General features: G+C 31.9%; 2 protein-coding genes across 3 annotated transcripts; both read right to left on the reverse strand.

Annotated features, from left to right (window-relative positions):
- Positions 1–1,639: 1,639 nt before the first annotated feature.
- Positions 1,640–5,673, reverse strand: LOC142531284 (uncharacterized). Its single transcript, XM_075637380.1, has 14 exons — positions 5,617–5,673; positions 5,339–5,460; positions 5,129–5,182; positions 4,618–4,740; positions 4,069–4,188; positions 3,837–3,972; positions 3,537–3,707; positions 3,282–3,434; positions 2,990–3,187; positions 2,761–2,902; positions 2,537–2,693; positions 2,330–2,446; positions 2,084–2,210; positions 1,640–1,919 (listed from the first exon to the last, which is right to left on the reverse strand). Exons 1-14 carry the CDS (start codon positions 5,617–5,619, stop codon positions 1,680–1,682), a joined length of 1,863 nt encoding a protein of 620 aa, XP_075493495.1. The 5' UTR covers positions 5,620–5,673; the 3' UTR covers positions 1,640–1,679.
- A 3,102-nt stretch (positions 5,674–8,775) lies between these two features.
- On the reverse strand, positions 8,776–13,781 carry LOC142531095 (uncharacterized). Of its 2 annotated transcripts, XM_075637124.1 has the most exons (17): positions 13,618–13,781; positions 13,391–13,537; positions 12,308–12,374; positions 12,027–12,148; positions 11,869–11,922; positions 11,656–11,772; positions 11,458–11,577; positions 11,214–11,349; positions 10,888–11,058; positions 10,635–10,790; positions 10,434–10,540; positions 10,178–10,271; positions 9,940–10,081; positions 9,703–9,859; positions 9,487–9,603; positions 9,291–9,417; positions 8,776–9,203 (listed from the first exon to the last, which is right to left on the reverse strand). In XM_075637124.1, exons 2-17 carry the CDS (start codon positions 13,486–13,488, stop codon positions 8,958–8,960), a joined length of 2,031 nt encoding a protein of 676 aa, XP_075493239.1. In that variant the 5' UTR covers positions 13,489–13,537; positions 13,618–13,781; the 3' UTR covers positions 8,776–8,957. The 2 variants fall into 2 exon arrangements, with proteins under 2 accessions (XP_075493239.1, XP_075493240.1); XM_075637125.1 differs by lacking the exons at positions 11,869–11,922; positions 12,027–12,148; positions 12,308–12,374; positions 13,391–13,537; positions 13,618–13,781 and having other exon boundaries at positions 11,649–11,768.
- Positions 13,782–16,984: the final 3,203 nt, after the last annotated feature.

Raw genomic sequence — 16,984 nt, forward strand, 5'->3', positions numbered from 1 at the left:
AAGTATTTTATAAAATACTTGTGCATAATTTATCTCTCGTATCTCGTATTGTTATCATTCAAGTTGCGTGTTAGTGTGTTAAACTATAATTTCCGCTGCATGTTGTCGTGGGTGTTACAACACCTACACAACACCTACATTCTAATACACAACACTCACTCTCGTCACATTCACTCTGTGGAAACGGAACTTTCAGTAGGGTTGACCCGTATCATAGATAAAGATTCGTGAGACAGTCTCACAAGAGACATACTCAACTTTAATTTATTTCGGTGCAAATCTACAAATCAATACTGATTTTTTTGAAAAATAAATAATTGAAATCCAGCCTCAAATTAAGAAACACATATATAAATTTAATATAAATATACTGATTAAAAAGTAGAAGTGCAGAAGAAATCAATTAGAGCATCCCCAAGAAAACAACACCTAGAATTATCCACGACCGGTAATGCTGGTGGGTCCTGCGTGAAGACTCTCCGATGAAGCTCACCAACTATTTTTTATTTTTTTAAATTTTTTTTATATAAAATTCTAAAATGAAAAAAATAATTTAATTTTTTAAAACAATCTGATTTTTTTTAAAAAAAATACCAGTAACCATATTTTTAAGATTCAACCATTTGTCTATAAATATACGTCATTTTCTCTCCATTTCACACAATCTCCAATCTCACGTACACAATCTCTAATATTTCTCATGGCGTACAAAAGTTATTCATCATCGGACGATGAAAATCTATTCTCCGATCCCATGATGGACGACGAATTTCTCTTCCCAGAAAAGATGTACACCGACCTAGAGATTAATTATGTGTGTCACATGTGCGCTCTTCGATCGGAGGAGTCAATTCGAGTACATGGATACAAATGGAAAGAAAAAATATTCAGTGCCGAGAATTACATCATAGGCTTCAAAATGACTAGATCAAACATATTTGTAGTTCACACGAGGATGAATAGTGGAATTCAACAACTTTTTAATCATGTATAAATTTTATTTATATGTATTTTTTAAATTTAATTAAGCGATGTTTTTTTAAAAAATTAATTATGTGTATATTTTAACATTTAGCTATGTGTAATTATAATGTTTTTTTATTATGATAAATTTTTTTTGATGAAGTTACCCACTTTCACCGACCATTATACATGCTGCGTACTTTGCACGGCGAAGTGCTTGGAGGCGACAAACACTGTGTGGGTAAGTTGGTCAAAGGGTTACGACCATGTCAGTCTCTTCCTTGTCATGCTCTGGCTCTTCCACAATTTTTTATATATATTTATAAAATAACCTTTCCAATTTTTAATATCATAAATTACCATGTTTTATCCCCCTTCCACATGTAGGTTCCTCCGCAGCAGAGATGGTATGGTCGGCTTGTGCTCTTACTTGAAAGTGGTCTCAGTCGGCAGAATAGAAATCAATGTTGGGGATGGACCTCCAGGGGGATTTTAGTGATAGGTTATATAAGAACTGAACGATCCTATTTGGTCAAAAAATTGGATGGGGCAAATAATGACTTGAAAAATATCTAATATATATTCGAAATTATCTAATTCGAACCAAACTCGAATATGTTTAAAAAAAAATTTGAGTTGAATTCAATCTCAAATTATATTGTCCGATTCCTCGTAAACTATACATCTATATATTCTATCTAATTAATTATGACGTATTATTGTGGAGGTGGCGCCTCTAGGCGAATGTAATCATACATAACCCCATTAAATGGACCTTGTACTCTTGTTTGCGTTAGATATATTGTGTTCCTTCCATTCACAAATTGGGAACCTGATATTTTCACACTATATAGAGAGTAAAGTCCATGAATTCCATGTCTTGCAATTGCATTATCCCTCCCTATTTGCCTCGTCGTAAATTCGGCACGCTTCGCGGATGGGTTGTTGATCCTCACCTAGAAATTAAATTGTGCAAGAAAATAAGATGAAATCGTATTACACTATCAATGAAGCTTTTATTCTTTTTTTTTTTAATGAAAACTATCAATATCTTTACTCAAACAACATATATATTAATATCTGACGTATTATGCAAAATTGGATGATGTTATTGGCATACTTGTATTTCGGCAAGGCTGGCGGATGCCAGTGCTAGCCTGAGAGTGTAGGTTCCTTTCTCGATCACATTTTTCAGATCAAAGACAATTTTCCTTGCGGTGGGTTTATACATATTCTTTCCTGTTTTCCTGGAAAATAAAGTAAATCCTAGAGTAAGTGAGATCATAAGTACTGATTTAAAAAATTATAATTGGAGTTAATATGATCATTCATTTGTACATTGTAAAGAAGAAGATGAGTTAATTACCTATTTACATGGGCAAAAAACCAGTGTTTTCGATAATCGCTAACACCAATTCTGTAGACAACATCTTTAGTAGGATTCAAAACTGCATATCTTTCCCATAACCCGTATTGCCGAAACCTGGATTCAAACAATTTACGCTGTTAACTGCATCGATCTTATCTTAATGATTGAGATATTTTTACATAGAACATCTTACGTTTAACTTACTTTTCTGTGTTGTTGATGAACAGATGGGTCACAAGCCTGGGGTTTGGATCAGGCACGTAAAATTCAGCAGCCGAACGATCGGGGATCCCAATTTCCCAGAGAGTTGGACCATTTCTTGGAGGATCATATACGATGTTACCTACTTTGACTTTGGTTCCTGGAAACATGAAAAATATTTTTAATTAGAAGTGTATATATATGTACATATATGATTTAATCATTACCTGGTTTGATTATTAGCATTCTGTTGTATTTGTAGTCTCCAATGATCCCTGGAACCCAACCATACAAGTCATATATGCCTTCTCTAACATTTTCTATTGTGAAATACCCCATTGCATCAGTTCGTGTCCAAAACTGATAGCCCTGGAAAACATAGTTATCGAACTATATTTCAGAAGCTAGGGAGAAAATGAAATAATAATTGCTAATATGTATGTATATATGAATGACCTTCGTGTCTTCTTGCCAGGACCCAACATCTCCAGGCGTAGCCAATCCTACATATGCTGATTTTGCTGGATGGATATTTTTATTTAGATACATGTCACGGACTAGCAGTCGACCTGCGATCGAACCCCTTTGACGGGCACTAGGGAAATCTTTCGATGATGGGAAATCGTATGGCCATTTCTTGGTTTCTATCATCATCTGAGAAGATTGGATAGAGGTTTATCAGAAGGACCGTGAAATAGTGTAACATATATTTTAATTTTTTGCATCATTGTGAATCAATAATTTTTACCTGTTGTTTAGCATCTTTCCAAAGTGTAACAGGCTTATTTCCTGAGTCAGAGTTCAGGTATATAAAAATGGGGCCGAATACCTTTTTCCAGGGCTCTCCATTGTGGAGTTTAATTCTGAATTCCGGACTAGCATAATGTCCACTAAAAAATACCTGTATATATATATATATATGTATGTAAAACATTATGAAGCTTGCATGTGATGTACTACCTACGTAGTTTATTTTCTTTAATGAGAAATAAATTGAACTTACAGCCAAGGCAGTTGGGCCACTATGAGAGGTGAGGTCTTGCTTAACAGGTCCACCGGATCGGAACTCATCACTCGGTGTTATAACCCAAAACCCGACGTGTGGCTGCGAGCTAATCCAACCGTGCACATGATTCTCCTGGTTCTCGCATGAGTACTGATACTTGTCGTCTACCTACGAATCAGATCGGTCTCCATTACATCACGAACGATATTGTCGCGAAACATCTGGTCCGAGCTACAAGTGGTCATAATCTTGTGTGTATAAATCGGATTAGGTTGAATTAAAACCTACTGCATGTACCTGCCCTTTGAGTATGGGATTTGTTGGATTTGTCAATAAAACAGCTTCTTTATAATCAAGAGTTTTTCCCCTTTTCATGTCTTCATCGGTTGGCATAATCTTTTGCATATTATCGGAGATAGCCATGTAATGGAACCTATAATCAAGCAATTTCATGGAAAATGAATTTAATAAATATAGCATGAAATCAGATTAAAGTGACTCTAAATTGTTCCCTCTGAATTAATCTTACAGGTCTTTGTCAGGCTTGAAAGCAATTCTCGCTTCATCGATGTGTAATTCCGGCCAGCCTTTCAAGTGTTCAAAGATTGCATATGTATAAAAACCCGAAACTCCTGTTAACATTATAAATCTGCAAAATAGTGAAGATTAGGGTTTAGTAATCTTCTTCTTATGATAAATTTCGACTTGGGAAATTTACAACTTTCATCTAATAAGTTTGCATATTTATAATTTTGTTTTTCTCATGTTCCTATAATTTGTTTAAGTTTTTATTAGTCCTATAAATTGATTCGTGTTTTCAATTTTCATTCTTTTTAAATTTCCACCAGAATGTTGATGTATCATCGTCGGATTTGAGAGATGGTTAACGACCCTCATCCAACCCTCTTGGTGAAGATTGATCTGTGTGCAAATTCTACTGAAAATCTTTCAATCGGATGTAATAATTAGTTTTTGCACATACTTTACTAGTCTAGAGGACACCTATCGCACTTTCAAGATTCATGACATAGCATTTCTAGAATTAATAAATTACGTTGGAAAATAGTTATATAAACACCTTTTGTCGATATTTAGCGGAAGAACATTGTCCTTAACGGACGCAACATTCCATGTCTTTGTAAATGAAATCTCCACTTGATTTTTTGTTTCTACAATCACCCTGAAATTTGTACAATCCAACCTGCAAGGTGCCAGAAAATTGACTTAGGAGGCATCGAGCGAGAGAAAAATATTGGAAAAAAATTTCTTCAAAACGTCAAAATATTTTTCTACTCTATATTCATAGTTTTTTTTTTTACACAAAAAAATAAACACCCACACACTCGTATGAGACGGTCTAACGAGTCATATTTTGTGAGAGAGATCTTTTGTTTCGGTCATCCATGAAAAAATATTACTTTTTATGCTAAGAGTATTACTTTTTATTATGAATATCGGTAGGGTTCATAGATAAAGATTCGTGAGACCGTCTCACGAGAGACCTATTCAAAAATAAATACCCACACACTCAGACGATCACAACCGTAAAAATTTTAATCAGATATATGATGTAAAATATAGATGTTTACTTGAATAAAACATTCTTTTCGTTCTCCGACTTGCTCCACATGATGTCCCAATATCTGCATGCATTTCACAGGATAAACGATATGATCATTAATTTGCATGTGTAAATTGAATTATGTGTGATATGAATTGTATTATATTTGAAAAATGACATAACATAATCACTCAAAAAAAAAAAAGAATAAGGGAAGAATGACGCATATTGATCTTACCCTCTATTCATTTCAGGATTGCCATCTTCAAGTATGTTATCAATTCCATCATATCTTATGCTCGTCATATGACCAGTTGGTTTTGATAATTGGAGTTTGACAATTCCGTTGTCCATCTCCACCTGCATAATTAAATATATATTTCGAATAATTTTTATGTATTTATTTATTTATTCTTCAAACGAATTAAGTTAAAGAAAGAAAATAATCCATAAAAGGTAAATTTTTATTTTTTAACTTTAAAGAATTTGAACAATCAATTCTTCACTTAATCTTACCATGCGATCGGTTACACTCAGCTTGACTGGATATGAGCGTTGCTTCCCCTCTGAAGTGGGCCTGTAGTTGCATTGATTAAGTAGTAAAGTGGAGAAAAAAATTAACAAGAAAAAAAGAAACATTTTCCAGTAATAATCATATATTATATAAAAAAATAAAATGTATGGATCGAGAAATTCCAAGGAACTATTTATTTTTTTATATATATAATTCGCCTTTATCAAATGTAGAGAAATTAAAAAAATAATTTTGTAGGCGTGGTAACAACTTCAGAACATACTTAAATTGTTTAAATTAAAAAATAATTTTTTTTTCTTCTATTACTCCTATTGCTTACGATCCTAGCTGACCAAATTATTATAAATTAAAAAAATAATTTATTTATTTATTATACGGAAACCAAAATTTGAATATTTAAAGGATAAAAACCCAAATAAAAACTTGACGGGATGAATTAATGAAATTTTAATAGATGTCACTTATCATCTTATTTCATACACCATTAATGTGGCACATGAGCACTAAAATGAGCACTGAAAAATGAATAACGAAAAATAGCTTATATTTTGTGGATTGGAAAAATATAGTAAATATGAGTTTATAATTAAAAATAAGGTTTAAATATTTCCTATATTATCAAGTTCATCTACAACTAGGTTACTTATTTTTTTCAGGAAAAAATAAAGATTAGGTTTCTCTATCTTGTAAAAGGAAGAGAAAATTATGGTTTCAATCTTGTAACTTGATATTTTTTGGGTTTTAGTCATTTAACTTGTCAATGTTTGATTTTCATCCACTAACTTGGATTTTTTTTTATTTGATTCTTTATTTGGCCAAAAATTATTGACTCTTTCGAATATTGTTTATTTTACATCGATGCTCTTCTTTATAGATCTTGTGGTGAGAATAAACGCATATTACATACATCAAAATAAGTGTAAACAAAAGCAAAGGAAAATGTAATAATATAGGTTTTAGAGAATGTTTGACAGAGCTTATAAGTTGTTTTTATAGCTTATATACTCTCAAAATTTTTGGTAAAAAAGTTTCGAACAACTTATAAGATGTAAGATCTATAAGTTGTTTTAAATAAGTTCATCAAAATATTTTCATAACTTATTTTTAAAATAAGACCTCACAGCTTATAAACTCCTAAAACAACTTATAAGATATAAGAGCTTATAAGTTGTTTTAAATAAGTTTAGTCAAACACCCTCTTATTCTAACTATATGAGCTGTGTAAGAGAGTATCAATTCCAAATAAATAATATTTGATAAATTTAGTAGTTTCAGGTGAAAAATGACGAAAAATAAAAAAACTTCTAAGTTAGTTTATGAAACGAAATATTGACAAGTTACAAGATAAAAGAAAAAGTAGACAAAGTTAGTGGACTAAAATTTCAATTTTTCCCAAAAGAAATTTATGTGATCCAATTTCCAAATTGAGGTATAAAATGAAAAAAAAAAGTAAATGAAATGGACTCATCCTATTGAAAATGGGGTATTTTTCCTTTTATGCAAATAATATCCCCCTTTCGCAACAGCTAGCCAAGATTTCTTTTTATCAATGGTTGTCAAATTTGTAACGCCATCTAAATTTAATGGGATATCTAGCTGCGTTACCCTAAATGAAAAGAAAGACCATGAGCATGGAGTCCTCCTAGTATAGGTTGATACAAAGCACGTTTCTAAGCACGCCGGAGATTCAATATGTAATGCAATGCAATGAGAAAATTACCTCGCGTCTGGAGTACTCTTGGTGGAATCGACGAGCAATAACGAATAAAATGCGATTCCAATCCACACGAAATTCGGGTGCCTTGTAGCCATATTGTATGAATCCATTAACTAAAAATTAAAGATAAAACGAATTAAATATATATACATACATACATATAAATATAAGAAATTTCTATTTAGAATCATTAATAGTGAGCACTGAAAAAACATGCATTCAAATTTGATTTCTATGCACAACTGAGTTGCATCATGCAATGTGAAGTTATATTAGTATAGAACATACAAAAGTTCGAAAAAATGGGAAAATATGTATGTTAGCAAAATTGATCAAGAAAATTCTGAAATGAATAGAGAGAAAATGTACCTTTTGAGATGAATCAAACCATAGAAGCTTCGAGGATGTATAACTAGGTGTAGTGTGTGTGTGTGTGTGTGTGTATATAACTGCTTATCCAATATGCATGCAGAAACCAAGAAAACAAAACAACAACAAAAGTCCCAAACTGATAATGTATTAAAAGATATTTAAGTGTTTTTATAACGAAAGCAGAATTTGTTATAAATTTAGACATTATTAGCAATTAATGCGTTTTACGAAAGAAAAATTGAAACAGAAATGTTTTTTAAAAAAAAATTTAGGGTTTCCTGATATCTTAAAATGTCTGGACAAATAAATATACTTTTAATATATATATATATTATTGTCATGTATAAATTTTGACTAATATTATTAAGGCAAAAATTTGTGTAAAACGGTCTCACGAGTCTTATTTTATAAGACAGATATCTTATTTGGGTTATCCACGAAAAATTATTACTTTTTATGCTAAGAGTATTACTTTTTATTGTGAATATCGGTAGGGTTGACCTGTCTCACAGATAAAGATTCGTGAGACCGTCTCACAAGAGACCTGCTCTGTTATTAAAGGTAATTGGATATCAGGTAATATATATTTTATTTTATCTGAAAATTTTGTATCATGCCTGCACCATCCAAGGTAACCAAAGAACTAAACTAGTGTCCGTATCAAAGGGCATCTTTAGACCTTTTATATATATCTCATTCATTTTATTTTATTTTTAAAAATAAATTATTGTATTTCCTTAATTGCTTATTTTACCCTTTTATCTTGTTATATATGTTATGACATATGACAATGTTTGCGTCAAAAGTCAAAATAGCACAAATGATCAATTTTGACCATTGAAAATTTTTCTAGAATAAAAAGCCTTCTGCATGGCATATTATTTTTATATTTTTTTATTATATATATCAAACTTAAGAATGTATTTAAAATAGAGATTTAATTGTATATTCTTAGAATCAATTGGACGGTATAACTGATATTTCAACTTCTTAGTTCATTTTTTGTCTAGAAGACCAGTTTTCGGAATTATATCGTTTAAACTCGTACTGATCCATCCGAATGGACCCTTTATATATGAAGAAGTTCTCTCAATATTGGTTGATTTTTCCAGTGACAATATATGGAAGGGGAATTGAACTTCTTACAACTCGAACCAATTGTCTATGCATGAGCATATGCTAACGCGATCGATGTGAAATATAATCTATTAATACTACAAATCGATGCAATTTTCACGTCCCGGCAGGACCTTCTAGACGAATATAATCGTACATAATTCCTTTCCAACGGCTCAAGCCTCTCGTTTGAGTCAAAAAGATTGTGTTAGTTGTAGTTGTGCTCACAAGTAGATAACCCGGTATACTTACGCTGTATAGCCAATATAATCCATGGATTCCATGTCTTGCAATTGCGTTGTCCTTGCCTATCAAACCCGTTGTAAAATAAGGTGTTCTTGTTCTTTCATCGTTGATTCGAACCTACAAATTTGAGTGAAGTTCACATGAGCATGCTTACTCGATTAGATGTGAAACTGGCATGACTAATTTCTTAGTCTTATATATAACCTGTAATTCTGCATCGTTGGCCGAAGCCAATGCCAGTTGAAGGGTGTAATTTCCAGACACGTCCAAACTTGTAAGATCGAACAAAATTTTCCACGTCGTTGGCACGTATGTTTCATTTCCAAGATTCCTATACTGCAACACATTACAACCAGTTCTAGAAAAGGGAAGCAATATATGTATAGAATTAAACAAGTACCTGTTCACATGAGCAAAGTACCAATCTGTTTGATAGGTACTCAAGCCAACTGTAAAAACTAAATCTTCATTCGGGTACAAATCCGTGTACCGATCCCATAAACCGTACTGCCTAAACCTGTCACGCGAAGTTCCAAATATGGATCACAACTCGTTACTGGTGCAGAAATGTAAGCGAAAATTTCATCAGAATGAAAAAGTTTCATGCTTTGCATACTTTTCTGCATGGTTAGTGTATAGCTGGTTCATAAGTGTCGGATTTGGATCAGGCACGAAAAATTCAGCAGCCGTACGATCAGGAATTCCGATCTCCCACTGTGTAGGACCATTTCTTGGAGCGTCGAATATTAGATTCCGCAGCTTAATTTCGCTTCCTTGTCAAGAATGAACCATGGAAAGTCAACCATATAGTAAAAAATATGTATCATTCTTCTGCATAAAAGTATTTCAAAACCTGGTATAATGTTGATGCTAATGTCACATTTATAATCACCAATGAATCCGGGAACCCAAGCATAGAGACTGTAGTTCCCAGCTCGAACGCCGGTAATTACAAAATAACCTGAAATATCAGCCTGGGTCCAGAATTGGTAGCCCTGTCAACGAAAGTAGAACTACTCTGGATTCATGGATCCCTGGTAAATCATTTGATGTTTTTGAACAAAAAAAACATGCAAGAATCAGTGATTAACCTTGTTTTCTCTTTGCCACGATCCTGTATCTCCAGGCAGGGCCAATCCAACAAATGCAGAATTTGCCGTTATTAGCCCTTCAATACTGATGTAACTGGTACCATGCATGCATAAAAAAATTTCGAATTAAACCCGAAAGAAGTGATGACACCGAGTATAAACTTTAGTTCATAGAACATGTACTTGCGTAGTTTGTAGACTCGATTTTACATGTTTCTTGAATACTGAGACCTTAAACTTTAGCCTAGAGAAATACCTGTCACGAACCAGCAATCTACCACTCACTGTGGCCCGTTGCTCAGCAAAAGGGAAATCTTCCGAAACCGGGAAATCATATGGCCAATTTCCTGTTTCTATGAGCATCTGATAAAGTATATACATTATCAGAATTCATTGAAATAACTTGTAAATTTTAACACAAGAAACTAAAGATATTACTAAAAATCATAACCAGTACCTGTTCTTTGGCATCTGTCCACAGAGAAAGTGGATCTTCATCATCTAAAACTGAATTCAAGTAGATAAACAGCGGACCAAAAACCTTTTTCCATGGTTCACCATCACGAAATTTCAAGATCAAAGGCGCCCCCGCGTAATGCGTGCTAAAGAACATCTGCATGCAAATGAAATGTATATAGCAGAAAATACATAAACAAGATTACTTTTTACCAGTGCAGTAGGCCTAAAAGATATGTAAAGTATATACTTACCGATAGGGAGATTGGACCGGCATGAGAAGTTAGATCTTGCTTCACAGGACCACCTGTTTTGAATTCATTACTTGGAGTGATTATCCAAAACCCCGTCGGAGGATCTGAACAAATCCACCCGTGGACTCGACCATCTTTGTTGTCACTGGAATACTGATACTTGTCATCAACCTATTTAAACAAAGTAAAACGATCATTTCATATAGTTGGAAAGTACTAAAATTTTGCCAAGCTACCATTTGGAAGATAATAAATTCCACATGTAATTTTCAACTTAGATTACAGAAATGGAAATTAATTAATTTTTTTTCCCCTCAGTAAAATACCTCTCCTCTAAGGAACACATTGGCTGGATCAGTTAGAAGAACAGCTTCTGGATAGGCAAGAACATGACCTTTCTCCCTGTCTTTCGATGTTGGCATGATTCTTTGCCTTTCATCAGATACTGCCATATACTGAAACCTATACATAATTAAGAAAGAAAAATCATGCTTTTGAATCTTAATTGGAATACTAATTCATATGTACATACTAAATAATTTGTACATGTTAAAGTAAGAATGCTTTTACAATTTGTCTTGTAGCTTAAATACTGTTCTTCCTTGGGAGATACTCATAGCAGGCCATCCCTCTAAACGCTCGAAAATCCCATACACATAAAATCCAACACAACCACGCAGCATTATAAACCTTTACATCAGATAGATGTTAGCAACAAAAATCGAATAAGATGATGAAAATAGAAATGATTTTGGACTTACACTGCACCTTTTATCAATGTTAAGTGGTGGTTCCTTCGACCCCGACGAATTCCATGTCTTCTTGAATGAAAGCTCTACTTGATTTGCATCTTCCATTGCAACTTCAAAACTAGCCCCCTCTATCCTTAATCCCATCCACTCCTCAATCAGTTGTTCGTTACATGCAAAACCGGATAACTTGCCGGACTAAAATTACATATAATTCAACATGAAAACTTGCCTATCATAAATGTCTTTAGGATGATCAGGATGGCTCCAATTTATATCCCAGTACCTATATTAGTATTCGTTGTACGAGTGGAACGATACTTTTCGAACAGAAATGAATGAAAAGGAACATGAATAATTAACATGCACAAACAACTGAAAATGTCTCACCCTCTATTATTTTCTTCATTCTGTGTTTCTAATAAATTCTCAATCCCATTATATTGAATTTTCGATACCGAACCTCCGGGAATAGACAACGTGACACTTAAAATGCCATTGTTTACAACTGCCTGTTGAAAAATTTAGATTTAATTTTAGTCATAAAATCAGACTTCCGAGGAAAAATTAGAAAAAGTGTTCATATAATAATATATAAATAAATTATATAATTGTGTCGTAAAAATGAAATGTAGTAGAAATATAGTACTGTTATAATCCAACGTACGTACGTGATCATCTAGTACATGCAACTGAACTGGTGGAAAGTACATCACATCATCCATATTCTTCTGAAATCTTCAGCAACAAGATTAACATAAGATTAAATTAATCATGAATAGCATAGAAAATAATTAAATAAAGGGATTATTCTTATCATTAGTACCGAAAATATTATGCATGGGGAATGCAAGTGTTTTTTAGTGCAGAGAAGCGTAAGAACATGATAAATTTGGTAAAGTACAAAACGATTAATACATATATATATATACATATGTATATATATATATATATGTATGTATGTACAGGTGTTGGAAACTTAATTGTTTGATAAGGGAAACCAAGTACACTTTTTGTTTGTACATGATCACGGGTGCTTAATTTTAGGTCATATGCCAGGTTTTTTTTAAAGGAAGAATGAAATGTTATAACTGGATCAAGAATATGAAATTTAATTACGAAATGATAAATTACACTTTTAAGTGCTAAAGATATCATAAGATGAAAAATAGTATTTGATTAATGATATCATATTCGATGTTGGTAATTTGATTTGACCAAGACAATTGAATTGATTAAATAATAAATAATGTTGACCAGTGAATAATGACGGGTCCCTGCGATCTTCAATAAATTGACTTATATTAAACAAAAAAAAAAATCAACACACCTAATTATCAATAACATCCTCAAGTCACCCAAAATACATCCGTAGGAACAAAAAATCTTTGGCGTTATAGCTGACTTGGTCGACTGTGTGAGTTTTGGGATCGAGATTCCAAGTTCGAATAATAGTGACTATGAGTTCTTCGTCATAAAAATAAAAGGAAATCTTGGACAAGATTAAACGAGTGATCAAAATAAAAAGTCGATCACAGGGACTGACGTCTCAATTAGTGGACGAACACTGGATCGAAAAGAAAAACACACATCCAGTAACCATACATGCACATTATTTCCCAAAAACATGGTCCGAAATATTAACAGAAACTAAGGAATTAATGATAAAGTTCATGAATGTAAAAACTGATTAATTATATATATATATATATAATAATGTAATTTAATAGATAAAAATAAAAGGCAAACTCAACTGTGTTCTCCCACAATGAGTGGGTAGTGGTAACTGAAGAACGATGCAAAACCAGCCAAACATCAAACCCCATTGTCTTTTCCATCTCCAAATCCCCATATTCTTCAGATTCACCAGAAGAAAGAAATATCTATATATATTTATATATCTGCATGCCCATTAAAACGAACAATCCCAATTACATTTCTGGTGAAAATGGTTTCACAGCATATCTTTAAGAAGAATCACCTGCGAATATCGAAGACGGAGGAATGGTTGTTGTTTTCGCTGATTGAAGAATAATTTAGCGCAGATATACAAATATTGTGTAGTGTAGTGTTTTTGGTGGACACGTATATATTCAAAAAGTAGTGAATGCGTGAGGCAGCTGAAGAGTTTTTACAAGGGAAATATGTGAATCTGTGGGAACAATTACCAACTAAAGGCTGGTACATCAATTCATTCCAAAGCACTTTATTCCTTAAATATCTATTCCACATTACATACGGAGGAGGAGCATTGAAAAAGACGTTTCGTCTCGCAAATACTCACGAAACTCTATTTGTAATTTATTATGTACATTCACTGAGATGAAGAACGAAAAATCATAAGATAAAACAATACCAACTTAGATTTTTTATTTTTATAAATATTTTTTTACTTTGCATATATAGACATAAAGATATCATAAATTATATTACTAGTGCCAAGAATCCATTAGCATTTATTGAATCTGTTGACATTGTAGATTAGCATTTGGACTTTCGGTCATTTCTGTTGTCATCTTTATTTGGCTCTTCTGGAGTGGGTTGGTTTAGGACAAAGCATAGTGTATGTCACTTGTTTAATTCACTTTACCGATTGTTACTTTATATATATTGTAAAAGCAAGAAAAAATATATATCAAGAGTCAAATGAATATTTTCTTTTGAACCGAAAAAAAAATTGTCACGGCCAAGTTGACTTGTGATATTGTCCGCGTTGACCCGAGATCTCATGTTTTTAAAACGCGTCACAATGTGCGGAGTCCACACACATTGGCTCTGATACTAAAATGTCACGGTCCAACCCATCTATGATTTTTTTTTTACTCTTGTAATTTGATTTCTTTTTTCATTTATTGTTATGTTAACGATGAATTTGTAATTTAAATCCCGTAACTTGTATTTTTTTTTTCATTTTTAGCCTTTTTAGCGGAAGTAGATTTTGGCATGAATTTTTTAAATAAAACTTCCATATATGTCGTGATTTTTTATAATATTATTTGGAAGGAAAATAATCGGATTCCGGTTAAAAAAAATGCAAAAAATAGAAAAACGCATGCAAGTTACATGATTACAATTGCGAACGTAAAAATTAAGCAAACATGCAAGATACAATATTAAAAATACAAATTCATCTTAACATGACCAAAAATAAAAAAAAATATGCAATTTACATGACTAAAAATAGAAATTTATTGTTAACTAGACTTGAAGAAAGTGAAAATTGTACATAACAAAAAATATAATTTTCCCTCAATATTGTACATTTTAAATTCTTGATTTATTTATTCTATCTACCATCACATTTCTTCGAGTTTATTGATTTAGTAAGTAAACTTTATTCCGACTTGTTTTATAAACCCCAAGTTTAATTCTTACACTAGGAAAAAAAAACAAAAGGTCTTTTGGTGGATAGTGGCTGACTTTTTTGGCCTTCTCTCGTGACCCAAACGAGAAATTTTTAACAAGTTGGACAAGCTATTGCGCGATCACGTCGTCATCACTTACCCATAGTTTGGTGCGCAAATTGTAATTCATATCATATATATTTGTATATGCAGCCAAAATATGGCCTAACTCGAAATAAGAGGGTTCGAATAATTAGTCAATTCACGTAATTAGCTAATTAATACTCTAACAAATCTAAAAACACATTCCGTGGGTTGTCACATACGTCACCAAACAACGTAGAGACGTCGGGGAGTTTCCGGCGAAAAAACAATCAATCTGACCCTTAAATCAGTAATTTTCCGATGAACATACTAAAAAAAAGAACATTTGAATATTATAAATAAGAGATGGTAACAGATTTATAGGTGGGCCTACTTTAAATTTAGGGACTTTTATATGGATCGGTTTCCAATTTCATCCTTAACGTGTTAAGATTGAAACTTGGACCTAACTCAACCTCAAAAGCTAGCTAAAAGGAGAAAGATTGTCCAAACTCATATATATAACTTCTAATATTTTATCCAACCAATGTGAAACATCTAACCTAAAACTGATATAAAAATTCATAATTTAGCAATAACTTCATTTTATAAGGCTTTGAACTATTTAAACTTTTAATAAATAAAAAAAAGAAGTTTGGAAAATTTTAAGATTGGAACTTGAACTTAACTCAACCCAAAAGCTAGCTAAAGAGGGGAAGATTGTCTATGCCCATATATATAACTCTCATGTATTTTATCCAATCAATGTGGGACATCTAACATAAGGTAGATATAAAAATTCATAATTTAGCAATAACTTTATTTTATAAGACTTTGAACTATTTAAACTTTTAATAAACAATAAAAAGAAATTTGGAAAATTTTAAAAATCTACACACGTTTGCTTTGCAAAATGAAAAAGTAAAATTATAATTTGAAATAATTAATTTTTGAAATATAAAAAACGTAGTGTTTTATTTATTACAATAATTTTTCAGGAAAGTAACCTTTTAGTATTTCTCGCATTTATTCTAATAACTTTTCTACAATATTTTTCAGATATTGCAAGCATGATTTGTTGAGAAAAGGCTACAAAATCAACAGAAACTTGATGTGACAAACTATGTTTTGTTTGAAATTTGGGGCTTTCGTTTTAGGTTAATGGAATTTGAAAATTGGAAAATCTCCAAAATATTGACTCCAACAAATATGAAATTAGGTTATTTTGTTCTTTCTGTGAGACGATTTCACGAATCTATATTCGTAAGAATAGTCGAAGCGATATATCTTTAATAAAAGTAATATTTTTGACGAGTTAGATTGAGTCGGAGATCCATCTTACAAAATTAACATGTAAAACGATCTCACAAAATTTTTTATCTGAATTAATTTATGTATTAGATATAATGCTCAATTAGAATTTTTGGTGAAAAAAAATGATGAAATTTTCCATATCTGACAGCAATTGTTTATATATTATATAAGGTAAGTGATATTTTAAAATAAAATATTCTTAAGTTGGCTAATTTTCTACTTGTTAGTTTTTTTTTTTTTTTTTTACGAACAATCTTATAAACAAAAAAGGAAATGTTGAAAAATATATTTAAAATGTGTGTATTGAATATTTGAATGTTGAATATTTGAATGTTGAAAATAAGAGTTGTAAATATTGAAAATTAGTGTGTGATGATGTAGGTAATGATGTATTTTATTTTTGGATTATTTGTAAAGATTTCCTATAAATAGATCTCTCATTTGTGAAGAAAAACACAATTGAGTAGAGAGAAAAATATTATAAAGTGTGTAGTTTGGTAAATTTTGAGAGTTTGAGATTTTTACTTTTTACCATAAATTTTTACTTTTTCACAACACGTTATCAGCACGAAGCTCTAAAAGTCCTCCATACTTTTCCAAGCTCCA

This window comes from Primulina tabacum, chromosome 17, assembly GCF_025594145.1.
Source record: "Primulina tabacum isolate GXHZ01 chromosome 17, ASM2559414v2, whole genome shotgun sequence".
In the NCBI taxonomy this organism is placed as follows: domain Eukaryota; kingdom Viridiplantae; phylum Streptophyta; class Magnoliopsida; order Lamiales; family Gesneriaceae; genus Primulina; species Primulina tabacum.

Excerpts from the sequence above, each read along its gene's own strand:
- LOC142531284 (XM_075637380.1), bottom strand. Across the intron at positions 2,903-2,989 it reads CCTGGCAAGAAGACACGAAG|GGCTATCAGTTTTGGACACG; the intron begins GTCATTCATATA and ends TATGTTTTCCAG. Across the intron at positions 2,694-2,760 it reads AATGCTAATAATCAAACCAG|GAACCAAAGTCAAAGTAGGT; the intron begins GTAATGATTAAA and ends TCATGTTTCCAG.
- LOC142531095 (XM_075637124.1), bottom strand. The coding sequence starts at position 13,488 with ATGGGGATTTGGAGATGGAAAAGACAATGGGGTTTGATGTTTGGCTGG. Across the intron at positions 9,860-9,939 it reads TAGCATCAACATTATACCAG|GAAGCGAAATTAAGCTGCGG; the intron begins GTTTTGAAATAC and ends ATTCTTGACAAG. Across the intron at positions 9,604-9,702 it reads TACACTAACCATGCAGAAAA|GTTTAGGCAGTACGGTTTAT; the intron begins GTATGCAAAGCA and ends TTCGCGTGACAG.